General features: G+C 44.7%; 1 protein-coding gene across 2 annotated transcripts; it reads left to right on the top strand.

Moving 5' to 3' along the window:
- Positions 1-722: 722 nt before the first annotated feature.
- LOC145509103 (tumor necrosis factor ligand superfamily member 14-like) lies at positions 723-4,830 on the top strand. 2 transcript variants are annotated; one of them, XM_081497057.1, is made up of 4 exons: positions 723-1,034; positions 2,974-3,010; positions 3,284-3,325; positions 3,957-4,830. In XM_081497057.1, the coding sequence occupies exons 1-4, from the start codon at positions 816-818 to the stop codon at positions 4,385-4,387; spliced, it is 729 nt and encodes a 242-aa protein (XP_081353183.1). In that variant the 5' UTR covers positions 723-815; the 3' UTR covers positions 4,388-4,830. The 2 variants fall into 2 exon arrangements, with proteins under 2 accessions (XP_081353183.1, XP_081353184.1); XM_081497058.1 differs by having other exon boundaries at positions 723-936; positions 2,981-3,010.
- The last annotated feature ends 17,454 nt before the right edge of the window (positions 4,831-22,284 follow it).

Consider the following 22,284-nt stretch of genomic DNA (forward strand, 5'->3'; position numbering starts at 1 on the left):
TTCTACTAAGACCCAGCACAGCCAAATAAATAAATAAATACTTAAAAACAAACCACACAGAAAAAATTTGCATGCATGCACACAGGAGTGTGTACAGACACAGAAGCACGCTCAAGCATGGGCATCCACATGCACCTGCACACGTCTGCATGCATACACTACACACATAGGTTCACACTTGCAACTACACACACGTGCATCCACACTTGCACACACATAATCACACACCCACACACATGTACACACACAAACCACTCTTTCTGGGCATTTCCCATTGCTCGAATTACCATTTCAAGCACTCTATACTATTTTCTTACTTACTATGCTTGTCTTTCTCACTCTGCTAGAATAGAAGTGCTTTAAGACCATGGACATCTGTCTCTCTTGCTCACAGCTCTGCCCTCAAACCTAGAACAGTACCTGGGACACACGGGGTGCTTAGCAAACCTTTGGTGACCAAAGGAATGATGCCGAGGTGCTCAGCAAACACTTGGCAACCACGTGGTTGATGCCATCAGAAGGGAAAGCTGGGGCTTTTTGTCTCCCGTCCCCACCTAATTCACGTCTCCAGATGCCTCTGGAAAGTGTGAGAGGCTCTGAGTGAGAGTGAGGTGGGGCCAGCCTGGGGGTGTGGGGATGACAGGAAGGAGAGGAGGGTGTGTGGGGAAAGGGGAGGGGCCAAGCCCCAGCTCTAAAGGCAGCCCCGGGACCCACGAGTGCCTGTCGGCATTGTGAGAAGCCCAGGCGTGTTGGGCAATCGTGGTTTCCTCCCTCCTGGCCTGCAGGATTCATCTTGGGGCCTCGTCCACTCAGGCATGGAAGAGACAGTTGTGAGGCCCTCGATATTCGTGGTGGATGGACAGATAGACATCCCATTCAGGAGGCTGGGGTGCAGCCGCAGGAGACAGCCCTGCAGTGCTGCCCAGCTGGGACTGGGCCTCATGCTGCTGTTGGTGGTGGCTGGACTGGCTGTCCAGGGCTGGTTCCTGCTGCAGCTGCACTGGCGCCTAGAGGCGGTTGGCACCCCTCTGCAGGTAAGCGCCACTGGGGTGGGGGTGGGGATCTCCGAGCCAATGTCACTCAGCATCTGTACGTGTATGTGTGCAAGGATGGAGGACAGACTAAGAGCAGTCCCAGGCAAGCTAATTCACCTCCGGAACCTCAGTTTCCTCATCCATGAAATGAGCATGATAATGAGAAACCATAGGCAATAAAACAGAATATTGTGTGTGTGGCACAGGCAAGCATTCGATAAATGGGAACTGACTTTTTTTTTTAATTGAGATATAATTGACATAGAACATTGTGTAAGTTTAAGGTGTACAACATATTGATTTGTATATAAATACTGCAATGGTATCACATAATTATAATCTCTTTTAGTGATGGGAACTAACAAAACCTAGGTGTTTAGGATCGGGCTTCTCAGGTGGCTCAGTGGTAAAGAATCCACCTGCCAGTGCAAGAGACACAGGACATTCGATTTCGATCCCTGGGTCAGGAGGATCCCTTGGAGGAGACAATGGCAACCCACTCCAGTATTCTCGCCTGGAGAATTCCATGGACAGAGGAGCCTGGTGGGCTGCAGTCCATGGGGTTGCAAAGTGTCAGACATAACTGAAGCGACTGAACACGCATACCTCTAGGAAGCTTAATGTTTTATAAAACAGTTGTGTTGTCTGTATCCCCCAGAACCACCATCCTGACATGGCTAGCTGTTTGTTTGTTTTTAAAAGATTTACCTGACTCCTCGGTTTGACCACTTTTTAAAATACTTTAATTAAAAAAAATTTGGGTCATGTCAATGTATGGCAAAAACTATTACAATATTGTAAAGTAATTAGCCCCCAACTAAAATAAATAAATTTATAAAAAAAAAAAAATTGGGGGGGCATGTCGCACAGCAGTGGGGTCAGACCTTCGCCCTTAATTGGAAATTCAGTCTTAACCGCTGGACCACCATGGAAGTCCCTGACCTGGCTAGTCATTATCAGCAGTACCCTGATCACTACAACTGGGGCTGTCAGTAAGCCACTTTTCCCAGGCTGTGAGCATGTCTCTCTGCATCCGTTTCCTATGGCCGTGGATGTCTCTGCCACACCTGTAGGTCTGTGTGTCCCATGCCATGCCCACATGGTCTCGGCCTTTTTGTTTTCGGGTCCTTTTCTCCTCATGGCTGGACCTGATGACCACAGGCCCACTTGGACCTGTGCTGCTATCCCACACACGTGTACCACAAAGCTACTTCCTCACTCGTCTACAGCCTGTGTATTGACATTGTGCATCTTTATTACTGGGTCTCTGTATGTGCAGACCCAAGTAAATCCATAAACCCTGCACCCATGTATCTGCCCCCATGTGTGTCTTGTCAGTGTGTCCAGGTCTGTGTCCATGTGTCTGTATTCACATGTTTGCATTTATGTGCAAGTGTCCAGCCATTCAGGTGACTGCTTGTCTTCTGTGTGTATGTGTGCTAGGTCACTTCAGTCCTGTCTGACTCTGCGACCCCATAGACTGTAGCCTGCCAGGCTCCTTTGGCCCTGGGATTCTCCAGGCAAGAATACTGGAGTGGGTTGCCATTTTCTTCTCCAGTGATGGCCATTGCCTTCTCCAGTGGGTTGCCATTTCCTGATCCAGGGATTGAGCTCCCTAGCAGCAGCAGCAGCAGCACTTATGTAATAAACACTTCTATAATGCTTGCTCTGTGCCAAGCATTGTAATACACTTTTCACATGGGAATTCAAACCAGGCATTTTCCATGTGTCCATTTACAAGAGGGGAAAACTGAGGCCCTGGCTGGTTAAGAGCCTGGTGGGTGGCAGGGAGTAGGGGTGGGGCGTGCACGTGGCTTTGGAGTCGACGGAGGGTGATGTCTGTGCCCGTGGTCTGCGTGTGCTTCTCGGCCATGAGTCTGAGTGATGCCAGGGTGTGTGCCCCATAGATCCTCACCATGGGTCTGCTCTGTACTTTCAGGACAAAGGTGCGGAACCCTGGGAGCAGCTGTTGCAAGGTGAGTCAGGGTCCTATCCCACCCCACCTCCCAGAAGTGGACGTTATGGTTCCCAAGCTGCCCCCACCCCCTCAGTCCATTGCCCAATGCAATTTGCACAACTGGCCCAAGCCCCACGGAAGCCCCTCCCCCAGGCCTGAGAAGCAGAAGTTTGGGTCATTCCGGAAAGGGTGAGGTTGACACCAGGAGGTGAACCAGATGACTCTTCTGGAGGCTGGCCCTTTACCCCCACCCGCCCACTTTCACCTCTGACGTCTGATTCTCTCTCTCCAGAGCGGAAGCCCCGGCAAGCCAAGCCAGTAGCACACCTCACAGGTGAGGGGGCCCTCAAGTCCCGGCAGAGGGTAAGAGGGTTCAGTGGTCCTGGGGAGACCAGACAGGCACCTCAGTGGTGGCTGAGTACTCCTTTATTCATTAGTTCTTCAAAGCTGCCCAGAGCACAGACACTGCCTGAGTCCACGAATTTCTAATTTCATTTATTGAATAAACCCTTGTAGGGTGCTTACTCTCTGGCTCACACTGTGATGGGCTTTCCACCTCTTCATTCATTCGATCCTTAGCCAGGACTATTCATAGCTCCATTTTCCAGAGAGGGAGACTGAGGCATACAGAGGTTATAAGGCTGCTGGGCCATGATGTGTTTTGCTTAAATCCTTAGTTCTGCCACTTAACGATTTCTGACGGTTTGGGTGAATCGATTGCTCTGTGCTTCGGTTTTCCCGCCTGCAAGAAGGGGGTGAAAGCGTTAAGATGGAGGATAAGCAAGTTATTTTGCCGCTTACTGTGCTTGAGTTCCTCTACCTGTAAAGTCAGGATAAAGTGAGTGCATACATTTAAGGCCTAGCCCAGAGCAAGGTGGCTTTCAGAGAGGGCTGGCGACTGGCCTGGGGTCCCGCTGTGAGCCGGAGACGTGCGCTCACCAGCCCTGCTCTGTCTCTCTTCACAGGGGCCAACTTCAACCTGGCTCACAGCGGAGGCCCAGTGCTGTGGGAGACAAAACTGGGCCTGGCCTTCTTGAGAGGCCTCAGCTATCGGGATGGGGCCCTTGTGGTTGCCCAGGCCGGCTACTACTACATCTACTCCAAGGTGCAGCTGGTTGGTAAGGGCTGCTCCCAGGGATTGACCTGCGGCTGCCTGCCCATCACCCACGCACTCTACAAGCGCACGGCCCGCTACCCCGAGGAGGTGGAGCTGCTGGTCAGCCGGCAGTCGCCGCGCGCACAAGCAGGCGACTCCCATGTGTGGTGGGACAGCAGCTCTCTGGGCGGAGTGATCCACCTGGACGAGGGGGATGAGGTGGTGGTACGCGTGCCGGACGAGTGCGTGGTCCGACTCCGCGACGGCACACGTTCCTACTTCGGGGCCTTCATGGTGTGAAGGACGTGGTCGGGGCTAATCTAACGTGCGCCTCCGACAAGTAAGAGACCTCAGAGGAAGGCTCAGGATACAGAAAAACATGAGCGAAGGTTTTTACAGCGGGCCTGGGGGACACCCAAACTTGACAGCTGGAGAGCTCAGTGAGGACCAGCAAGGAGGAGAACCCAGCAGCCCCAAGAACCAGCATGCACCTCCGAAGGACCAACGGAAACTGCAGGCCCTGCTGTGGGCAACACTGAGGACACAGACCCGGAGACTGAGGGGTCTGTTAGTCCCCAGGCAGGGGGTAAAGCTGATCTTGATATTCAGGAAGGGGTGAGGGGTGGGTATTTATACTTCTGATTCAGATCAAAGGGACATGATGATGGTGGTTGTGGTTGGCTAAGACAGGAAATTGTATTTATACTTTTGATTCAGATTAAAGTGGGACACGGGGGTCTGGAGTGTTGACTGAGAAGAGAAAATTTCTTAACACCCTCTACCCTCTCACAAGTGTGGGCAGAGTCTGGGGTGGTTGGGGGCGAGGATTTATCATCAAGACTCACCCACCCTGGAGAGCCCAGCCCAGCCTTACCCATGGTCATAGTCATAACCCAAGTTCCACCCATGGGGCTTGCAGCCACACCACAGCCTGCCACACCACACGAAGCTACACTCAGAGAAACAGGCGTAGGAACATGCTGGGAGGTGTTCAACAACCAGCTGTCCCAGGAGGGGACACTCATTTCCATGGTGTAAATATTCTCTCTGTGGTTGGTTTCTGGCTCCCAGTGTGTATCACCCACAGGTTGGCTGACATCGAGCACTGTTGTTTCAGCACCCAAGCCAGAGCCTGATGCACAGTCGCTTAGAAAATGTTTCTAAAGAGAAAGAGAGAGTGAGAGAAGGAAGGGAGAAAAGGGAGGAAAAATGAAAGAAAGGCGGAAAGAAAGAAAAGTGAAAGAAGAGAAAGATGGATAGATAAAGACAGAAAAGAAATAAAGGTGGAAAGAAAGGAAGGAAGGAAGAAAAGGTGAGAGAAAGGTAGAAAGAAAGGAAGGGTGAAAGGAAAGATGGATTGATAGAGAAAGAAAGAAAAGGTGGAAATAAAGCAAGGAAGAGTGAAAGGAAAGAAAAAGAAAGAGAAGGTAGAAAAAGGGAAAGAAATAAACTGTCATCACAGCTACAGCATCCCATAGAATCATAAGCTCAGCCACTCCTTGACAACCATAGACACATACACACCAAACATCCGATTCTCACACAACCTGGAAGTCCTAGACAGCAGAGCAAACCCTCAGTCACAGACACTGCATTACAACCACATATGACACAGTCACACACAAGTCATTATCACAGCTCCAGTCACCCACACTGGGCCATTCAGTCACACCACGTATGATACTCGGGATGTTACGCTTCTCATGTCAGACTTCCGCATGCCGCGTCACGGTCACACCCATCACACACACTCGCAGCCTCACAATGACAAACACACAAACACGCATAGCCAGTTCTTCCCAGCCACCTCACATCCTGGGGTGAGGACCAGACTTAGTCTGTAGCCTTTGGACCACTGGCCTTGTAAATAAATGCTGAACATTGCAGCTGGTCTGTCTAGTTCTTAGGGGGCAGGTGGCTCATAGAGGCCCAGGGACAGATGGAATGACCCACAGAGGTCACTTTTACAGCTGAGAACTCTGAACCCAGCTGACCCAACTCCATGCAGGAAGTTTAGCGGGGAAGCCAGAGACCTGGTTCCCAGGTGTGCCTTAGCCTCAAATCCACAGTTCCTGAGAAAGCAGAGACTACACACTTCAGTACCCTTCTTGCCAACATTCAGCACAGACTGGCACTCTACCCAGCCAGCTGGGAGCTTGGGGTAACAGGGCATCCAAGAGTGTGGGGAGGGACAGGTAATGATATGCTTACAGACCTGATGCTTTATGCAAATGAGCATGGACCCAGGAAGCAAGGTTTCCCTGGACCCTAGGATCACAGCTAAGACCCCAGAGGAGAATGAATCACTCTTGTTATTGTTGACACAGTTGCCTGGTAAAGAGGTGAAGGGAATCAGCTTTGCCATCTGATGGTCTTGGGTTCCAAGTCTACTCTGTCATTTCCTGGCCATGTGACACAGGAGCAAACCCCATCACCTCTCAATGCCCAGTTTCCTTATCTGTGAAATACTAGGTAACAAGGATTCTCACCTCCTGGGTTTATGGTAAAGATGAAATCAGATGAGGAGGGACTTCCCTAGTGGTCCAGTGGCTAAGATTCTGCAACTCCCAATGCAGGGGGCCCCGGTTCAGTCCCTGGTCAGGGAACTAGATCCCACATACCGCAACTGAGATTTTGAATGCTGAAACTAAAGATCCCTCATGCCACAACTAAGACTCAGTGCAGCCAAATAAATAAATTTTTTTTTAATAAAAGAAACACAATGAATTTTAAAATCAGATGAGGAAAAGAAAACACTTGGTATGGTGCCTGGCATGCAGGAAGAGATCCGTAAGTACATGAGTGTCATTTAGAGATATTAAGGAGATCATCTGTCAGGCATGTCCCCTGAACCAGGCATCTTGTGCAAGTCACATCTTTTTAATTTATTTTTTAAATGAAGGATAATTGCTTTACAGAATTTTGTTGTTTTCTGTCAAACATCAACATGAATCAGCCATAGGTGGCGAGTAACATCTTTATCTGCACCTCTGGGCAGGAGTTGCTGTTGCCCCCACTTTCCAGATGCAGTGACCAAGGCTCAGGTGCCTCCTCCACCTGACTCTGCCCACACCAAGGGCACCCAGCTTCATGCCTCCCTGGCTGGGCTGGTGGGAGGTAAAACAGCCCCAGGGGCCCAGCCTCCACCCATGCTGGAGTTTCCTTTACTCTCTTCGTGGTCTTTCTGTTTCCGTGGCTTTGATGAGAAGACCGGTGTGTGTGTGTGTGTGTGTGTGTGTGTGTGTGTCTAGGGGCACTCATCAAAGTCACCGGCAGCCACCAACATCTGCCTGGGGATGGAACCTCTACGGAGTTGAGTCTCCTAAGATCACCTTTGGGAGGGGCTTTGATTTCAGATAAAGTGTGGGAGCAGGAAGCCCCCAGCTCAGGCCAGTGACCTATTTACAACTTCTTAGAAGTCTATCTACTTGATTTCCGCTAACACCACCAGTATCTTTTCAGATTTCACCCTCTCCCCACCCCATCATCTCTTTCTCAATACCCAAAGTCTCCTGTCTTCATTTGATACCACCCCCCCACCCCCAGCCCTGGAACAGAAAACTCTTCTCCTTCTCCCCATCTCTTTCCAGGATCCAGAGGTAACAGAAGGAAAAATCATAGCGATTAAATTGTTTCCTACTTTCCTGTGATGACACTATGCCCCTCCCTGCTGTGTTATTATGGCATACAAACACTGAGATGCATCGTCTCCAAGAAACAGAACCTACATGATTGGGGAAGAAGCTGCATGCCATGTGGCCCAAACAAACAAATAAAAATAAAGTATCAAAACTTAAAGAAAACCTTTTCTGATTCTTTTCAGTTATTACATAAGGTGATCTTAACGTCTGTAGATGTAAGATCATGTCTAATCACTGAGTGTGTTTTTCAAACAGCAGTTAGTAGCCAGTGTTTAAAGGTTACAAAACTTTGCACATGGACAAATCGAGATTTCTTGGCAAGTTGGGGGCTGTGACGACAACCCAGGTTGGGTAGCAGTTGTCCCCTGTGGAGAGAGCATCAGCTCACTAACTCACCAGTCTCCACTCCTCTCCATGGTCTTCCACTTGAAGACTGAATGTCAGTTGCCTTTCATCATCACGTCTGCATGACTGTTTTTCTTAAAATAATAATGATCTTTAATTATAGGTCATACTAATGCATGCACTGTATGCCAGGCACTGTGCTAAGTGCATTGCTGTTGTTGTTGTTGTTCACTCACTAAGTCGTTCGTGTCTGACTCTTTGGGACCCCATGGGTTGCAGCGTGCCAGGCTTCCCTGTCCTTCACTATCTCCTGGAGTTTGCTTAAACTCATGTCCATTGAGTCGATGATGCTATCCATCCATCTTCATCCTCTGTTGACCCTTTCTCCTTTTGCCTTCAGTCTTTCCCAGCATCAAGGTCTTCTCCAGTGAGTCAGTTCACCACAATTCGAAAGCATCAGTCGTTTGGTGCTCAGCCTTCTATGATTCACAGTGACAATGATCCTATTTGGGGTGGGGTGGGGGAGTGTACTGTTTTAATACCCATTTGATAGATGAGGAAATCGAGGCACAGAGAGGTTAAGTCATTTCTCCATCAAAAGTGGGAACGTATATGACAGCCTGAGATGACCATGAATTTCAAGAAAATTGAGGGTTCCTAGTTGTATTGGTTTCCTGTTGCTGCTTAAGGCAATACTAAATTGGTTATCTTACAGTTTTGGAAGTCAGAAGCCAGAAATGAGTCAAGTCTGAGTCCCTTCGCTGTTCACTTGAAACTACCACAACATTGTTAATCGGCTACACCCCAATACAAAATTAAAAGTTCAAAAAAAATAAGGAATTAGAAACATCAAAAAAAAAAAAAAAGAATGAAGGAGGGATCTTGTCTGATTCTTTTTTTAATTTATTTTTAATTGAAGGATGATTGCTTACAGTATTGTGTTGGTTTCTACCAAACATCAACATGAATCAGCCATAGATTTACCTATATCCCTCCCATCGTCTGATTCTTAAGCCACACAAGCACATGTTTCCCAGCTTCTTCTGATCCACCCACTCCCTGTTTGTGTCCCTATAGTCTCTCTAGAGTGGTGCATTCTCTGCTACTCCTGAGCCTTGCTCAGGAGGCCGGTATTCAGGCCGGGTTTAGGTACAGGAAACTCTTTGAGGCGCTCTGTGGCTTCAGCTGCCCAGAGACACCATTGAGTCATTTCCTCTTTGGGGACCTGCAGTCTCTCTGCAACGGGGAACAGGACTCCAGCCTCTTCTAGTTTTCAGTCCCCTTTCTCCAGAATTTCTCAGGGGGAGGGGGGTTTTCCCCTTTCCAGGGTAGTTTTCTCCAAAAAGCAGAGCACAGGAACTGCCCACCCTGTAATGAATGCTGAATTGTGTTCCCCCCAGAATTCATTTGTTGAAGTTCAAACCCCAGTATCTGCCAATGTAACTATATTTGGAGATGGCGCCTTAAGGGAGAAAATTAAGATGATTTGAGTGGGCCTTAATCCAAGGTGACTGGTGTCCTTATAAGAAGATCTTTTTTGATCCACCTCCTGAAGTAAGGAAAATAAAAACAAAAATAAACAAATGTGACTTAATTAAACTTAAAAGCTTTTGCACAGCAAAGGAAACCATAATCAAGATGGAAAGACAGCCCTCAGAATGGGAGAAAATATTTGCAAATGAAGCAACTGACAAGGGATTAATATCCAAAATATACAAACAGCTCATGCGACTCAATATCAAGCAAACAAACAACTCTATCAAAAAAAGGGGCAGAAAATATAAACAGACACTTCTCCCAAGAAGACAGATGGCCAAGAGGCACATGAAAAGATGTTCAACATCACTAATTATTGGTGGTGTTGTTCAGTCACTAAGTCATGTCTGACACTTTGCGACCCCATGGACTGTAGCCCACCAGGCTCCTCTGTCTATGGCATTTCCTAGGCAAGAATGGGAGTGAGTTTCTATTTCCTTCTCCAAGGGATCTTTCTGGATCAGGGATTGGACTCATGTCTCCTGCATCGGCAGGTGGATTCTCTACCACTGAGCCACCAGAGAAGGCCATCCATAGACAGAAGAATGGATAAAGAAGATGTGGCACATATATATAATGGAATATTACACAGCCATAAAAAGGAACCAAACTGTGCCATTTTCAGAGACGTGAATGAGCCTAGAGACTGCTGTACAGAGTGAAGTAAGTCTAAAAGACAAAAACAAATATATATTAACACATATATGTGGAATCTAGAAAAATGGTACATATGAATCTATTAGCAAGGCAGAAATAGAGACACACATGTAGAGAACAAACATATGGATGCAAAGGAGGGAAGGTGGGGTGAGATCAATTGTGAGACTAGGATTGATATATATTGTCAATATTATATTGATGTATATTGTTTATACTGTGTATAAAATAGATTACTAGTGAGAACCTACTACACAGCACAGGAAACAATACTCAATACTCTGACCTAAATGGGAAAGAAATCTAAAAAAGAATGGAGATATGTGTATGTATAACTGATTCACTTTGCTGCACACCTGAAACTAACACAACGTTGTAAAGCAACTATACTTCAATGAAAAAATAATTTAAGAAAAAGAAGAGATTAGGACACAGACACACACAGAGGTAACACCACGTGAGGACACAACGTGGTCTCTGCAAACCTAGGAGCAAGGCTTCAGAAGGTACCAACCCTGCTGACACTGTGATCTTGGATTTCCAGCCTGCAGGACTGTGAGAAGATACATTTCTGTTGTTTAGGTCATTCTGGCTGTGGTCCTTTGTTATGGCAGCCCCATGAACTAATAGATCATCCTAACCCTCCCCACAACCCCATTACCTGGGGAGAGTTAAGATGTGCCAAGTGTTGGGCTTCCTCGGTGGAAGCCTCGGTGGGCTCAGTGGATAAGAATCTGCCTGCCAATGCAAGAGACATAGGTTCGTTCCCTGGTCCAGGAAGATTCCACACGTCCCGGAGCAACTAAGCCTGTGTGCCACGACTACTGAGCTTGTGCTCTAGAGCCCGGGAGCCATGACTACTGAAAGCCCACGTGTCCTGAAGTCCATGCTGTGCAACAAGAGAGGCCACTGCAATAAGAAGCCCATGCACTGCAATGAGAGAGTGGCCCCTACTCGCCGCAACTAGAGAAAAGCCCCTGAAGCAACAAAGCAGGGTCAAAAATAAATAAATTAAAAAAATTTTTAAAGATATGCCAAATGCTGAGTTGAGTGGCTCCTGGCACAACTAGGTGCTCAGTAAACACTGTCCTTCGTTGTTGGGCTTCCTCAATGGCTCAGCAGTAAAAAAAAAAAAAAAAAAAAAAAACCAGCCTGCAATGCAGGAGACACACAGGAGCAATGCAGGAGACACACAGGAGATGAGAGTTCGGTCCCTGGGTTGGGAAGATTCTCTGGAGGAAGATGTGGCAACCCACTCCAATATTCTTGTCTGAAAAATCTCACAGTCAGGGGAGTCTGGCGGGCTACAGTCAATGGAGTCACAAAGAGTCAGACACAACTGAGTGACTGAGCACATACATCGTTGCTGATGCTATTATTTATTTCTCCTGTCCCCTTCCCGTTCAGGTAGTAGTTGACTTTGCATCTTCATTTCTTCACAAAAGAGATGGTGGAAAGCAGGAACCACATACTAGTCTCCTCCTGGCATTGATTTCCAAAAAGCACAAAGTGATGAAGAGGTTTGAGGTTTGGCCAGAACTTGAGGGAGGGGTGGAGATGATTTTGAAGAGCCACCCCGGCTTCAGAGCTTCCCACTGAAGTCCCTGTCATTGGAGCCCAGCTCTTCCTTCTGCCGAGTCCCGCTGCCCTCCCACGAGCTGAACCTGACAGCATTCTACAATTAATTAACCTCCAGCATGCAAATCTCCCTTTCAGTGTCTGTTTTGCAGAAACCCAAAATTGATGCTTTCAATCTGTGGTACTGGAGAAGACTCTCAAAAGTCCTTTGGACAGCAAGGAGAGCAAACCAGTCAACCCTAGAGGAAACCGACCCTGAATATTCATTGGAAGGACTGATGCTGAAGGTGAAGCTTAATACTTTGGCCACCTGATGTGAAAAGCCAACTCATTGGAAAAGATCTTGATGTTGGGAAAGACTGAGGGCAGGAGGAGAAGGAGGCAACAGAGGATGAAATGGTTGGATAGCATCACTGACTCAATGGACGTGAGTTTGAGCAAACACCAGGAGATGGTGAAGGACAGGGAAGCCTGGTGTGCTGCAGTCCATGGGGTCGCAAAGAGTTGGACATGACTGAGCAACTGAACAACAACAAATCTTTCCAGAGTGGTCTCAGCTAACATAGACAGACCCTGCTCCTGCTACAAACTCAGAGACATCCAAATAAAGTCTAATGAAATATTACAACATACAGGGACTTCCCTAGTGGTCCAGTGGCTAAAACTGAGCTCCCGAAGCAGAGGGCCCGGGTTTGATCCCTGGTCAGGGAACTGGATCCCACATGTGGCAACTAAGACCCGGTGCAGCCAAATAAATAAATAAAAACAATTTTACAAAAAATTTTAAATATATTACAATATATCAATGAATTTGAAGAAAGAAACATCCCTAGCTGCTCCTGGGAGAGAGAAGTTAAAGCCAGAGTGACAATGCAGGGGCTGTTGTTCTATAGATTGGGGTGGGAGGGTTAGTCCGAAAAGTGGACTCTGGGGGTGAAAAATGGGGATCTGGTATCCCTTGGGGACAGCAACATGGCTCTGTTGTGGCTCAGAGGCTGAGGAAAGGAAATTGGGGCCCCTGCCCAGAAACTGAAGCCTAGAAATGTAGTCCATTCTGATGAAGGAGGTCTAGAAAAAACTCTACTTATTGTGGGGGGGGAGAAAAGTCGCCCACAGGGGATGGAGACCTTAGACCTTCTGCACCTGTTAGTGCAGCTGCAGTCTCTGTAGAAAGCACAGGAACCAGAAAGTGAGCCCTGTGGGGGCAGGGAATGTGTCCATCCGGTTCCTCTCTTTACCAGGACACGACAGGTTCTCAAACCATCACGGCTGAGTAAATTACTTTGATAGAATGTTACAGAAGTGACATTCCAGGAATTCCAGAATCTAGTCTTCAGGAAGCCAGGACTAATTGAGAGAATGCATTGACATATACACACTATCATGTGTAGATTATGATAGATAACTAGCAGGAAGCTGCTGTATAATACAGGGGGTTCAGCTCGGTGCTCTGTGGTAACCTAAAGGGGTGGGAGGGAGGCTCAAGAGGGAGGGGATAAATGTATACTTATAGCTAATTCATGTTGTTGTACAGCAGAAATGAACACAATGTTGTAAAGCAACTATCCTCCAATTTTAAAATATATCCAATGATAAACCATAATGGAAAAAAATATTTTAAAAAGAATGTATATATACATGTACAACCGAATCACTTTGCTGTATAAAAATTAACAACATAGTAAACTGTATATCAATAAAAATAAATGAATTAGGGAAAAAAACTAAACTTAAAAAAAAGGAGGCCAAGCGGCTTGCAACGTTTGCCTTCTCAGAGACCCGAGTGGCCGTGTGAAGAAGTACAGTTGTCTAATGAGAGACGATGGGTGGCCAGAGAGCCCTGGAGGACGAACGATATGAGAGTAAGTCCTTATAGTTAACACCAGCCCCAGATGAACTGCCTGGATCCACAGAGCTGAAACTAACCATCCCTGTCAAGCCCTGTTGGGTCAATTTGCAGGATTATGAGCAAATAAAACACTTGTTGTTTTACACCACTAAGTTTGGGGTGACGTTCTGCATCAGTAGGTAACTAGTAGACTGTGCAAGCCCTTTTCTATAACCATACAGATAGGTAGGCAGACAGATAGAGAAGCATAGATGGATAAATAGGTAGATGTTTAAATGGGTGGATAAATGATGAATGAATGGGTAAATGAGTGAAAGTGGATGGGTGGGTGGATAGATGGATGGATAGCTGAGTGGATGGATATGTTCATGGATGGTTGGATGGATGGATGGATAGTTGAGTGGATGGATGGATGGTTGATTGGATGGATAAATGAATGGATGGATGGATGTGTGGATGGGCAGTAGATAGATGTGTGGGCAGATTGAATGTATGAATGGCTAGATGTACAGATAAAAGAGTGACTAAACGGATGATGAATAAATGTATACAAATGTATTCTAAATCAAACTCTAACCTCAGTAAGAACCTATTTTGGCAAACAATAAACACTAATTCATATCATGCAGGTATCCATTGTAGATGTACTCCAATCTTAGATCAAAAATCTGTATAAGTAGGAAGCCCCTCTAAAAATACCCAGGGCTAATATGTATGCTCCATGAGATCACAAACAGTTGGACATGACTGAGTACACATGCACGCAATATGTATGCCAGATTTTATCTAGCTTAGAGGATGCAATAAGTTGTCACAGGTCTATCATCCTGATGGCTGGAAAGTCCTCTGAGAGCATCTTTCATGTCTCAGGAGGAAGCGAGGCAGATGATAAACTATTCCAAGGGCTGATGTGTTTATACCAATACTAGTACCACACTGCCTTCACTAATATGATGAGTACAATAAGCCCGGCTATCTAGGAAGACAAAGCTTTTCTTATTCTACATCTTCAGGATTATCTTGGTTACGTACAGTCCTCTACTCTGCTTGTCAAATTCCATGAAAACCAAAGATGAGGTTGTTATTAGAACTGCATTGAGACATATATAGGTAGGACTGGCTTGTGTTGTGGTATGGGAAACCCAGCACAATATGGTAAAGCAATTATCCTCCAATTAAAAAATTTTTTTTAATTTAAGAAAAGGACTGCATTGAATCTGGAGATCAAATTGGAGAGTACCGACACCTTTGTACCACTGAATTATCCAATCAATGAGCATGGTATAACTCTCTTTTTATTTAGGTCCTCTTGAATGTTTCTGTGGCCACTGCTGAGTTTTCCAAATTTCCTGGCATATTGAGTGCAGCACTTTCACAGCATCACCTTTGAGGATTTGAAATAGCTCAACTGGAATTCCATCACCTCCACTAGCTTTGTTCATAGTGATGCCTTCTAAGGCCCACTTGACTTCACATTCCAGGATGTCTGGCTCTAGGTGAGTGATCACACCATCGTGATTATCTGGGTCATGAAGATCTGTTTTGTACCGTTCTTCTGTGTATTCTTGCCACCTCTTCTTAATATCTTCTGCTTCTGTTAGGTCCATACCATTTCTGTCCTTTATCGAGCCTACCTTTGCATGAAATGCTCCTTTGGTATCTCTAACTTTCTTGAAGAGATCTCTAGTCTTTCCTAATCTGTTGTTTTCCTCTATTTCTTTGCACTGATCGCTGAGGAAGGCTTTCTTATCTCTCCTTGCTATTCTTTGGAACTCTGCATTCAGATGGGAATATCTTTCCTTTTCTCCTTTGCTTTTCGCTTCTCTTCTCTTCCCAGCTATCTGTAAGGCCTCCTCAGACAGCCATTTTGCTTTTTTGCATTCCTTTTCCATGGGGATTGTCTTGATCCCTGTCTCCTGTACAATGTCAAGAACCTCTGTTCATAGTTCATCAGGAACTCTGTCTATCAGATCTAGTCCCTTAAATCTATTTGTCACTTCTACTGTATACTCATAAGGGATTTGATCTAGGTCATACATGAATGGACTAGTGGTTTTGCCTACTTTCTTCAATTTAAGTCTGAATTTGGCAATAAGCAGTTCATGATCTGAGCCATAGTCTGCTCCTGGTCTTGTTTTTGCTGACGGTATAGAGCTTCTCCATCTTTGGCTGCAAAGAATATAATCAATCTGATTTCGGTGTTGACCATTCGGTGATGTCCACGTGTAGAGTCTTCTCCTGTGTTGTTGGAAGAGGGTGTTTGCCATGACCAGTGTGTTCTCTCAGCAAAACTCTATTAGCCTTTGCCCTGCTTCATTCTGTACTCCAAGGCCAAATTTGCCTGTTACGCCAGGTGTTCCTTGACTTCCTACTTTTGCATTCCAGTCCCCTATAATGAAAAGCACATCTTTTTTGGGTGTTAATTCTAAAAGGTCTTGTAGGTCTTCATAGAACCATTCAACTTCAGCTTCTTCAGCTTTACTGGTTGGGGCATAGACTTGGATTACTGTGATATTGAATGGTTTGCCTTGGAAACGAATAGAGATCATTCTATCGTTTTTGAGATCGCATCCAAGTACTGCCTTTCAGACTCTTTTGTTGACCATGATGGCTACTCCATTTCTTCTAAGGGATTCTTGCCCACAGTAGTAGATATAATGGTCATCTGAGTTAAATTCACCCATTCCAGTTCATCTTAGTTCGCTGATTCCTAGAATGTCGACGTTCACTCTTGCCATCTCCTGTTTGACCACTTCCAATTTGCCTTGATTCATGGACCTAACATTCCAGGTTCCTATGCAATATTGCTCTTTACAGCATTGGACTTTGCATGTATCACCAGTCACCTCCACAGCTGGGTATCGTTTTTGCTTTGGATCCATCCCATCATGGTTTCTGGAGCTATTTCTCCACTGATCTCCATTAGCATATTGGAAAAGGTCAGTTTTCGTTCCAATCCCAAAGAAAGGCAATGCCAAAGAATGCTCAAACTACCGCACGATTGCACTCATCTCACATGCCAGCAAAGTAATGCTCAAAATTCTCCAAGCCAGGCTTCAGCAATACGTGAACCGTGAACTTCCAGATGTTCAAGCTGGTTTTAAGAAAAGGCAGAGGAACCAGATATCAAATTGCCAATATCTGCTGGATCATCGAAAAAGCAAGAGAGTTCCAGAAAAACATCTATTTCTGCTTTATTGACTATGCCAAAGCCTTTGACTGTGTAGATCACAATAAACTGTGGAAAATTCTGAAAGAGATGGGAATACCAGACCATCTGACCTGTCTCTTGAGAAACCTGCATGCAGGTCAGGAAGCAACAGTTAGAACTAGACATGGAACAACAGACTGGTTCCAAATAGGAAAAGGAGTACGTCAAGGCTGTATATTATCTCCCTGCTTATTTAACTTATACGCAGAGTACATCATGAGAAATGCTGGGCTGGAAGAAACACAAGCTGGAATCAAGATTGCTGGGAGAAATATCAATAACCTCAGATATGCGGATGACACCACTCTTATGGCAGAGAGTGAAGAAGAACTAAAGAGCCTCTTGATGAAAGTGAAAGAGGAGAGTGAAAAAGTTGGCTTAAAGCTCAACATTCAGAAAACTAAGATCATGGCATCTGGTCCCATCACTTCATGGGAAATAGATGGGGAAACGGTGCAAACAGTGTCAGACTATTTTTTGGGCTCCAAAACCACTGCAGATGGTGATTGCAGCCATGAAATTAAAAGACGCTTACTCCTTGGAAGGAAGTTTATGGTCAACCTAGACAGCATATTTAAAAGCAGAGACATTACTTTGCCAACAAAAGTCCGTCTAGTCAAGGCTATGGTTTTTCCAGTGGTCATGTATGGATGTGAGAGTTGGATGGTGAAGAAAGCTGAGCACCGCAGAATTGATGCTTTTGAACTGTGGTGTTGGAGAAGACTCTTGAGAGTCCCTTGGACTGAAAGGAGATCCAACCAGTCCATCTTAAAGGAGATCAGTCCTGGGTGTTCATTGGAAGGACTGATGTTGAAGCTGAAACTCCAATACTTTGGCCACCTCATGCGAAGTGTTGACTCATTGGAAAAGACCCTAATGCTGGGAAGGATTGGGGTCAGGAGGAGAAGGGGATGACGGAGGATGAGATGGTTGGATGGCATCACTGACTCGATGGACATGGGTTTGGATAGACTCCGGGAGTTGGTGATGGACAGGGAGGCCTGGCATGCTGCAATTCATGGGGTCGCAAAGAGTCGGACACAACTGAACGACTGAACTGTTCTTAACTGAACTTAATGTTTCTGAATAATAAGTAATAATATTCTGCATAAATATCGTGTACCATTTTGAGATTTATTTCTAAGTGCTTTACATGTGTTTGTACTATAATAAATCTCATCTGTTTTTTAAATGATATTTTCTAACGTCTGTTGCTGGTATATATCATGCAATAGATGTTTGTAATCATCACAATAATATTGAAGAAGAAGTCCCTAAAATGGGCATCCTTGTCTTATTTCCGATCTTTCAGTGAATGCTTTTTAATGGTTTTATCATTAGTGACGAATCTACTGTAGGGTTTTTTAGGTGGCCCTAATTAGATTAAGTGTAGAGAAGTAAAAAGCAAAGGAGAAAAGGAAAGATATTCCCATCTGAATGCAGAGTTCCAAAGAATAGCAAGGAGAGATAAGAAAGCCTTCCTTAGCAATCAATGCAAAGAAATACAGGAAAACAACAGAATGGGAAAGACTAGAGATCTTTTCAAGAAAATTAGGGCTACCAAGGGAACATTTCATGCAAAGATAGGCTCGATAAAGGACAGAAATGGTATGGACCTAACAGAAGCAGAAGATATTAAGAAGAGGTGGCAAGAATACACCGGAGAACTATACAAACAAAGATCTTCACGACCAAGATAATCATGATGGTGTGATCACTCACCTAGAGCCAGACATCCTGGAACGTGAAGTCAAGTGGACCTTAGAAAGCATCACTATGAACAAAGCTAGTGGAGGTGATGGAATTCCAGTTGAGCTATTTCAAATCCTGAAAGATGATGCTGTGAAAGTGCTACACTCAATATGCCAGCTAATCTGGAAAACTCAGCAGTGGCCACAGGATTGGAAAAGGTCAGCTTTCATCCCAATCCCAAAGAAAAGCAATGCCATAGAATGGTCAAACTACTGCACAGTTGCACTCATCTCACATGCTAGTAAAGTAATGCTCAAAATTCTCCAAGCCAGGCTTCAGCAATACGTGTACCGTGAACTTCCAGATGTTCAAGCTGGCTTTAGAAAAGGCAGAGGAACCAGATATCAAATTGCCAACATCGCTGGCTCATTGAAAAAGCAAGAGAGTTCCAGAAAAACATCTATTTCTGCTTTATTGACTATGCCAAAGCCTTTGACTGTGTGGATCACAATAAACTGTGGAAAATTCTGAAAGAGATGGGAATACCAGACCATCTGACCTGTCTCTTGAGAAACCTGCATGCAGGCCAGGAAGCAACCGTTAAAACTGGACATGGAACAACAGACTGGTTCCAAATAAGAAAAGGAGTATGTCAAGGCTGTATATTGTCACCCTGCTTATTTAACTTACACGCAGAGTACATCATGAGAAACACTAGGCTGGAAGAAACACAAGCTGGAATCAAGATTGCTGGGAGAAATATCAATAACCTCAAATATGCAGATGACACTGCCCTTATGGCAGAAAGTGAACAGGACCTAAAAAGCCTCTTGATGAAAGTGAGAGAGGAGAGTGAAAAAGTTGGACTAAAGCTCAACATTCAGAAAACTAAGATCATGGCATCTGGTCCCATTACTTCATGGGAAATGGATGGGGAAACAGTGGGAAAAGTGGCTGACTTTATTTTTGGGGGCTCCAAAATCACTGCAGATGGTGATTGCAGCCATGAAATTAAAAGACGCTTACTCCTTGGAAGGAAAGTTATGACCAACTTAGACAGCATATTAAAAAGCAGAGACATTTCTTTGCCAACAAAGGTCCGTCTAGTCAAGGCTATGGTTTTTCTAGTAGTCATGTATGGATGTGAGAGTTGGACGGTGAAGAAAACTGAGCGCCGAAGAATTGATGCTTTTGAACTGTGGTGTTGGAGAAGACTCTTGAGAGTCCCTTGGACTGAAAGGAGATCCTACCAGTCCATCTTAAAGGAGATCAGTCCTGAGTGTTCATTGGAAGGACTGATGTTGAAGCTGAAACTCCAATACTTTGGCCACCTGATACGAAGAGGTGACTCATTGGAAAAGACCCTGATGCTGGGAAGGATTGGGGGCAGGAGGAGAAGGGGACGACGGAGGATGAGATGGTTGGATGGCATCACCGACTAGATGGACATGAGTTTGGGTAAACTCCGGGAGTTGGTGATGGACAGGGAGGCCTGGCGTGCTGCAATTCATGGGGTCGCAAAGAGTCAGACACGACTGAGCGTCTGAACTGAACTGAATTAGGTTAAGAAAGATCCCTTTCTGTTCCTAACTTCCTAAGAGATCTTTTTAAAACATAAATAAATGTTGAATTTTATTAAATGTTTTCTCTGCCTCTCTGAAACTACCACATGATTTTCCCCTTTAGAGTGACAATGTTGTGAATTCTGTTCCTCAGTGTTCTAATGTTAATCCAATCTTTTATTCCTGGGACAAATCCAGTTTGATCATGATATATGTTTAATACATTATGAATCTATATTTTATAGAGGGTTTTTGCATCTCTCAGTTTAAAAGGGAGATAGTCTGTGGTTTTTCTGACTCATATTATCCTTGTCAGGGTTTGGTATTAAGGCAGTGCTGACCTCATGAAAGAAACTGGGTGTGTGGGGTTTTTTTCCTGTATTCTGAACTAGTTTGTATATGGTTAGCATTATTAGTTACACAGATACTTATTAATAGTTGGACTCTTTTGTAAAAACATCTGGATCTGGTGCCTTATTTGTGAGGAGAGTGTAAGTGTGTGGGTTTGTGTATGGGAAAGTTTAAATTTATTACTCAATGTCTTTAATGACCTTTCAATTCTTTGTTGTTGTTCAGTCGCTAAGTCATGTCCGACTCTTTGTGACCCCATGAACTGCAGCACATCAGGCTTCTCCGTCCTTCACTATCTCCCAGAGTTTGCTCAAACTCATGTCCATTGAGTTGGTGATGCCTTCCAACCATCTCAGCCTCTGTGACTCCCTTTTCCTCCTGTCCTCAATCTTTCCCAGCATCAGGGTATTTTCCAATGAGTCAGCTCTTTGCATTAAATGGCCAAAGTATTGGAGCTTCAGCTTCAGAATCAGTCCTTCCAATGACTATTCAGGGTTGATTTCCTTTAGGATTGACTGGTTTGATCTCTTTGCAGTCCAAGGGACTCTCAAGAGTCTTCTCCAACACCACAGTTCAAAAGCATCAGTTCTTCGGCACTCATCCTTCTTTATGGTCCAACTCTCACATCTGTACTTGGCTACTGGGAAAACCACAGCTTTGACTTTAGGACCTTTGTTAGCAAAGTGATGTCTCTGCTTTATTTCATTTTTTAGACATGTTTTTTAGTGATTTGGGTTAAGTTACATTTTTCCAGAAATGTGGATATTTTATCTACATTTTCTCAGTGATGGGTGAATAGATGTTATATTGGTGAATAAAATGTTCATCATTCTCTATGTCTTAATGCTTCTTCAATCTCTGCAGCCTCAGTAATTATGTCCCCTTTCTCAACGATAATACTTTAAAAAAATTTTTTTTAATTTATTTTTGACTGTGCTGGGTCTTTGTTACTGTGTGCAAGCTTTTCTTTAGCTGCAAAGAGCAGAGGTTACTCTCTAGTTGTGGTGCATGGGGTTCTCATTGGAGTGGCTTCTCTTGTTGCAAAGCACGGGCTCTAGGCATGCCAGCTTCAGTAGTTGCGACTCTTGGACTCTAGAGCACCGGCTCAGTAGTTGTGGCACTAGGGATCAGTTGCTCCGAGGCTTGTGGGGATCCTCCAGGACCAGGGATGGAACCTGTGTTTCCTGCATTGGCAGGAGAATTCTTTACCATTGAGCCACCAAGGAAGCTTCTGTTTTCTTAATGCTTCTTCAGCCTCTGCAGTCTCTATAATTATGTCCTCTTTCTCATTTACAATATTTCTAATTTGAAGTTTATCACTTTTCTTCTTTTCAAAACGCTAAATATTGTTCATTTTAATTTTTTGAGGAATCATCATACTGTTTTTCCATTCTGGCTACACCATTTTACATTCCAACTGGCTCTTCAAATACTTGTTGTGTACTTTTCAGAGGGTCTCTGCATGTTTCATGATCAAGCTTGTTTATTGTGTTGTTCAAATCTAGATCATTACTATTTTTAAATTGAAGTAGAATTGATTTACAATGTTTCAAGTATACAGCAAAGTGATTCAGTTGTAGGTAGATAGATAGAAAGATAGATAGATATATATTTTTTCAGATTATTTTCCAATATAGGTAATTACAATATACTGAACACAGTTTTCTGTGCTATAAATAGGTCCGTGTTGATTATCTATTTTATATGTAGTAGTGCATATCTGTTAATCCCTAATTTCCAAATTATCCCTCCCTCCCTTTCTCTTTTGGTAAGCA

The sequence above is a fragment of the Giraffa tippelskirchi genome, chromosome 6 (assembly GCF_054371585.1).
Source record: "Giraffa tippelskirchi isolate mGirTip1 chromosome 6, T2T-mGirTip1v1.2.pri, whole genome shotgun sequence".
Taxonomy (NCBI): domain Eukaryota; kingdom Metazoa; phylum Chordata; class Mammalia; order Artiodactyla; family Giraffidae; genus Giraffa; species Giraffa tippelskirchi.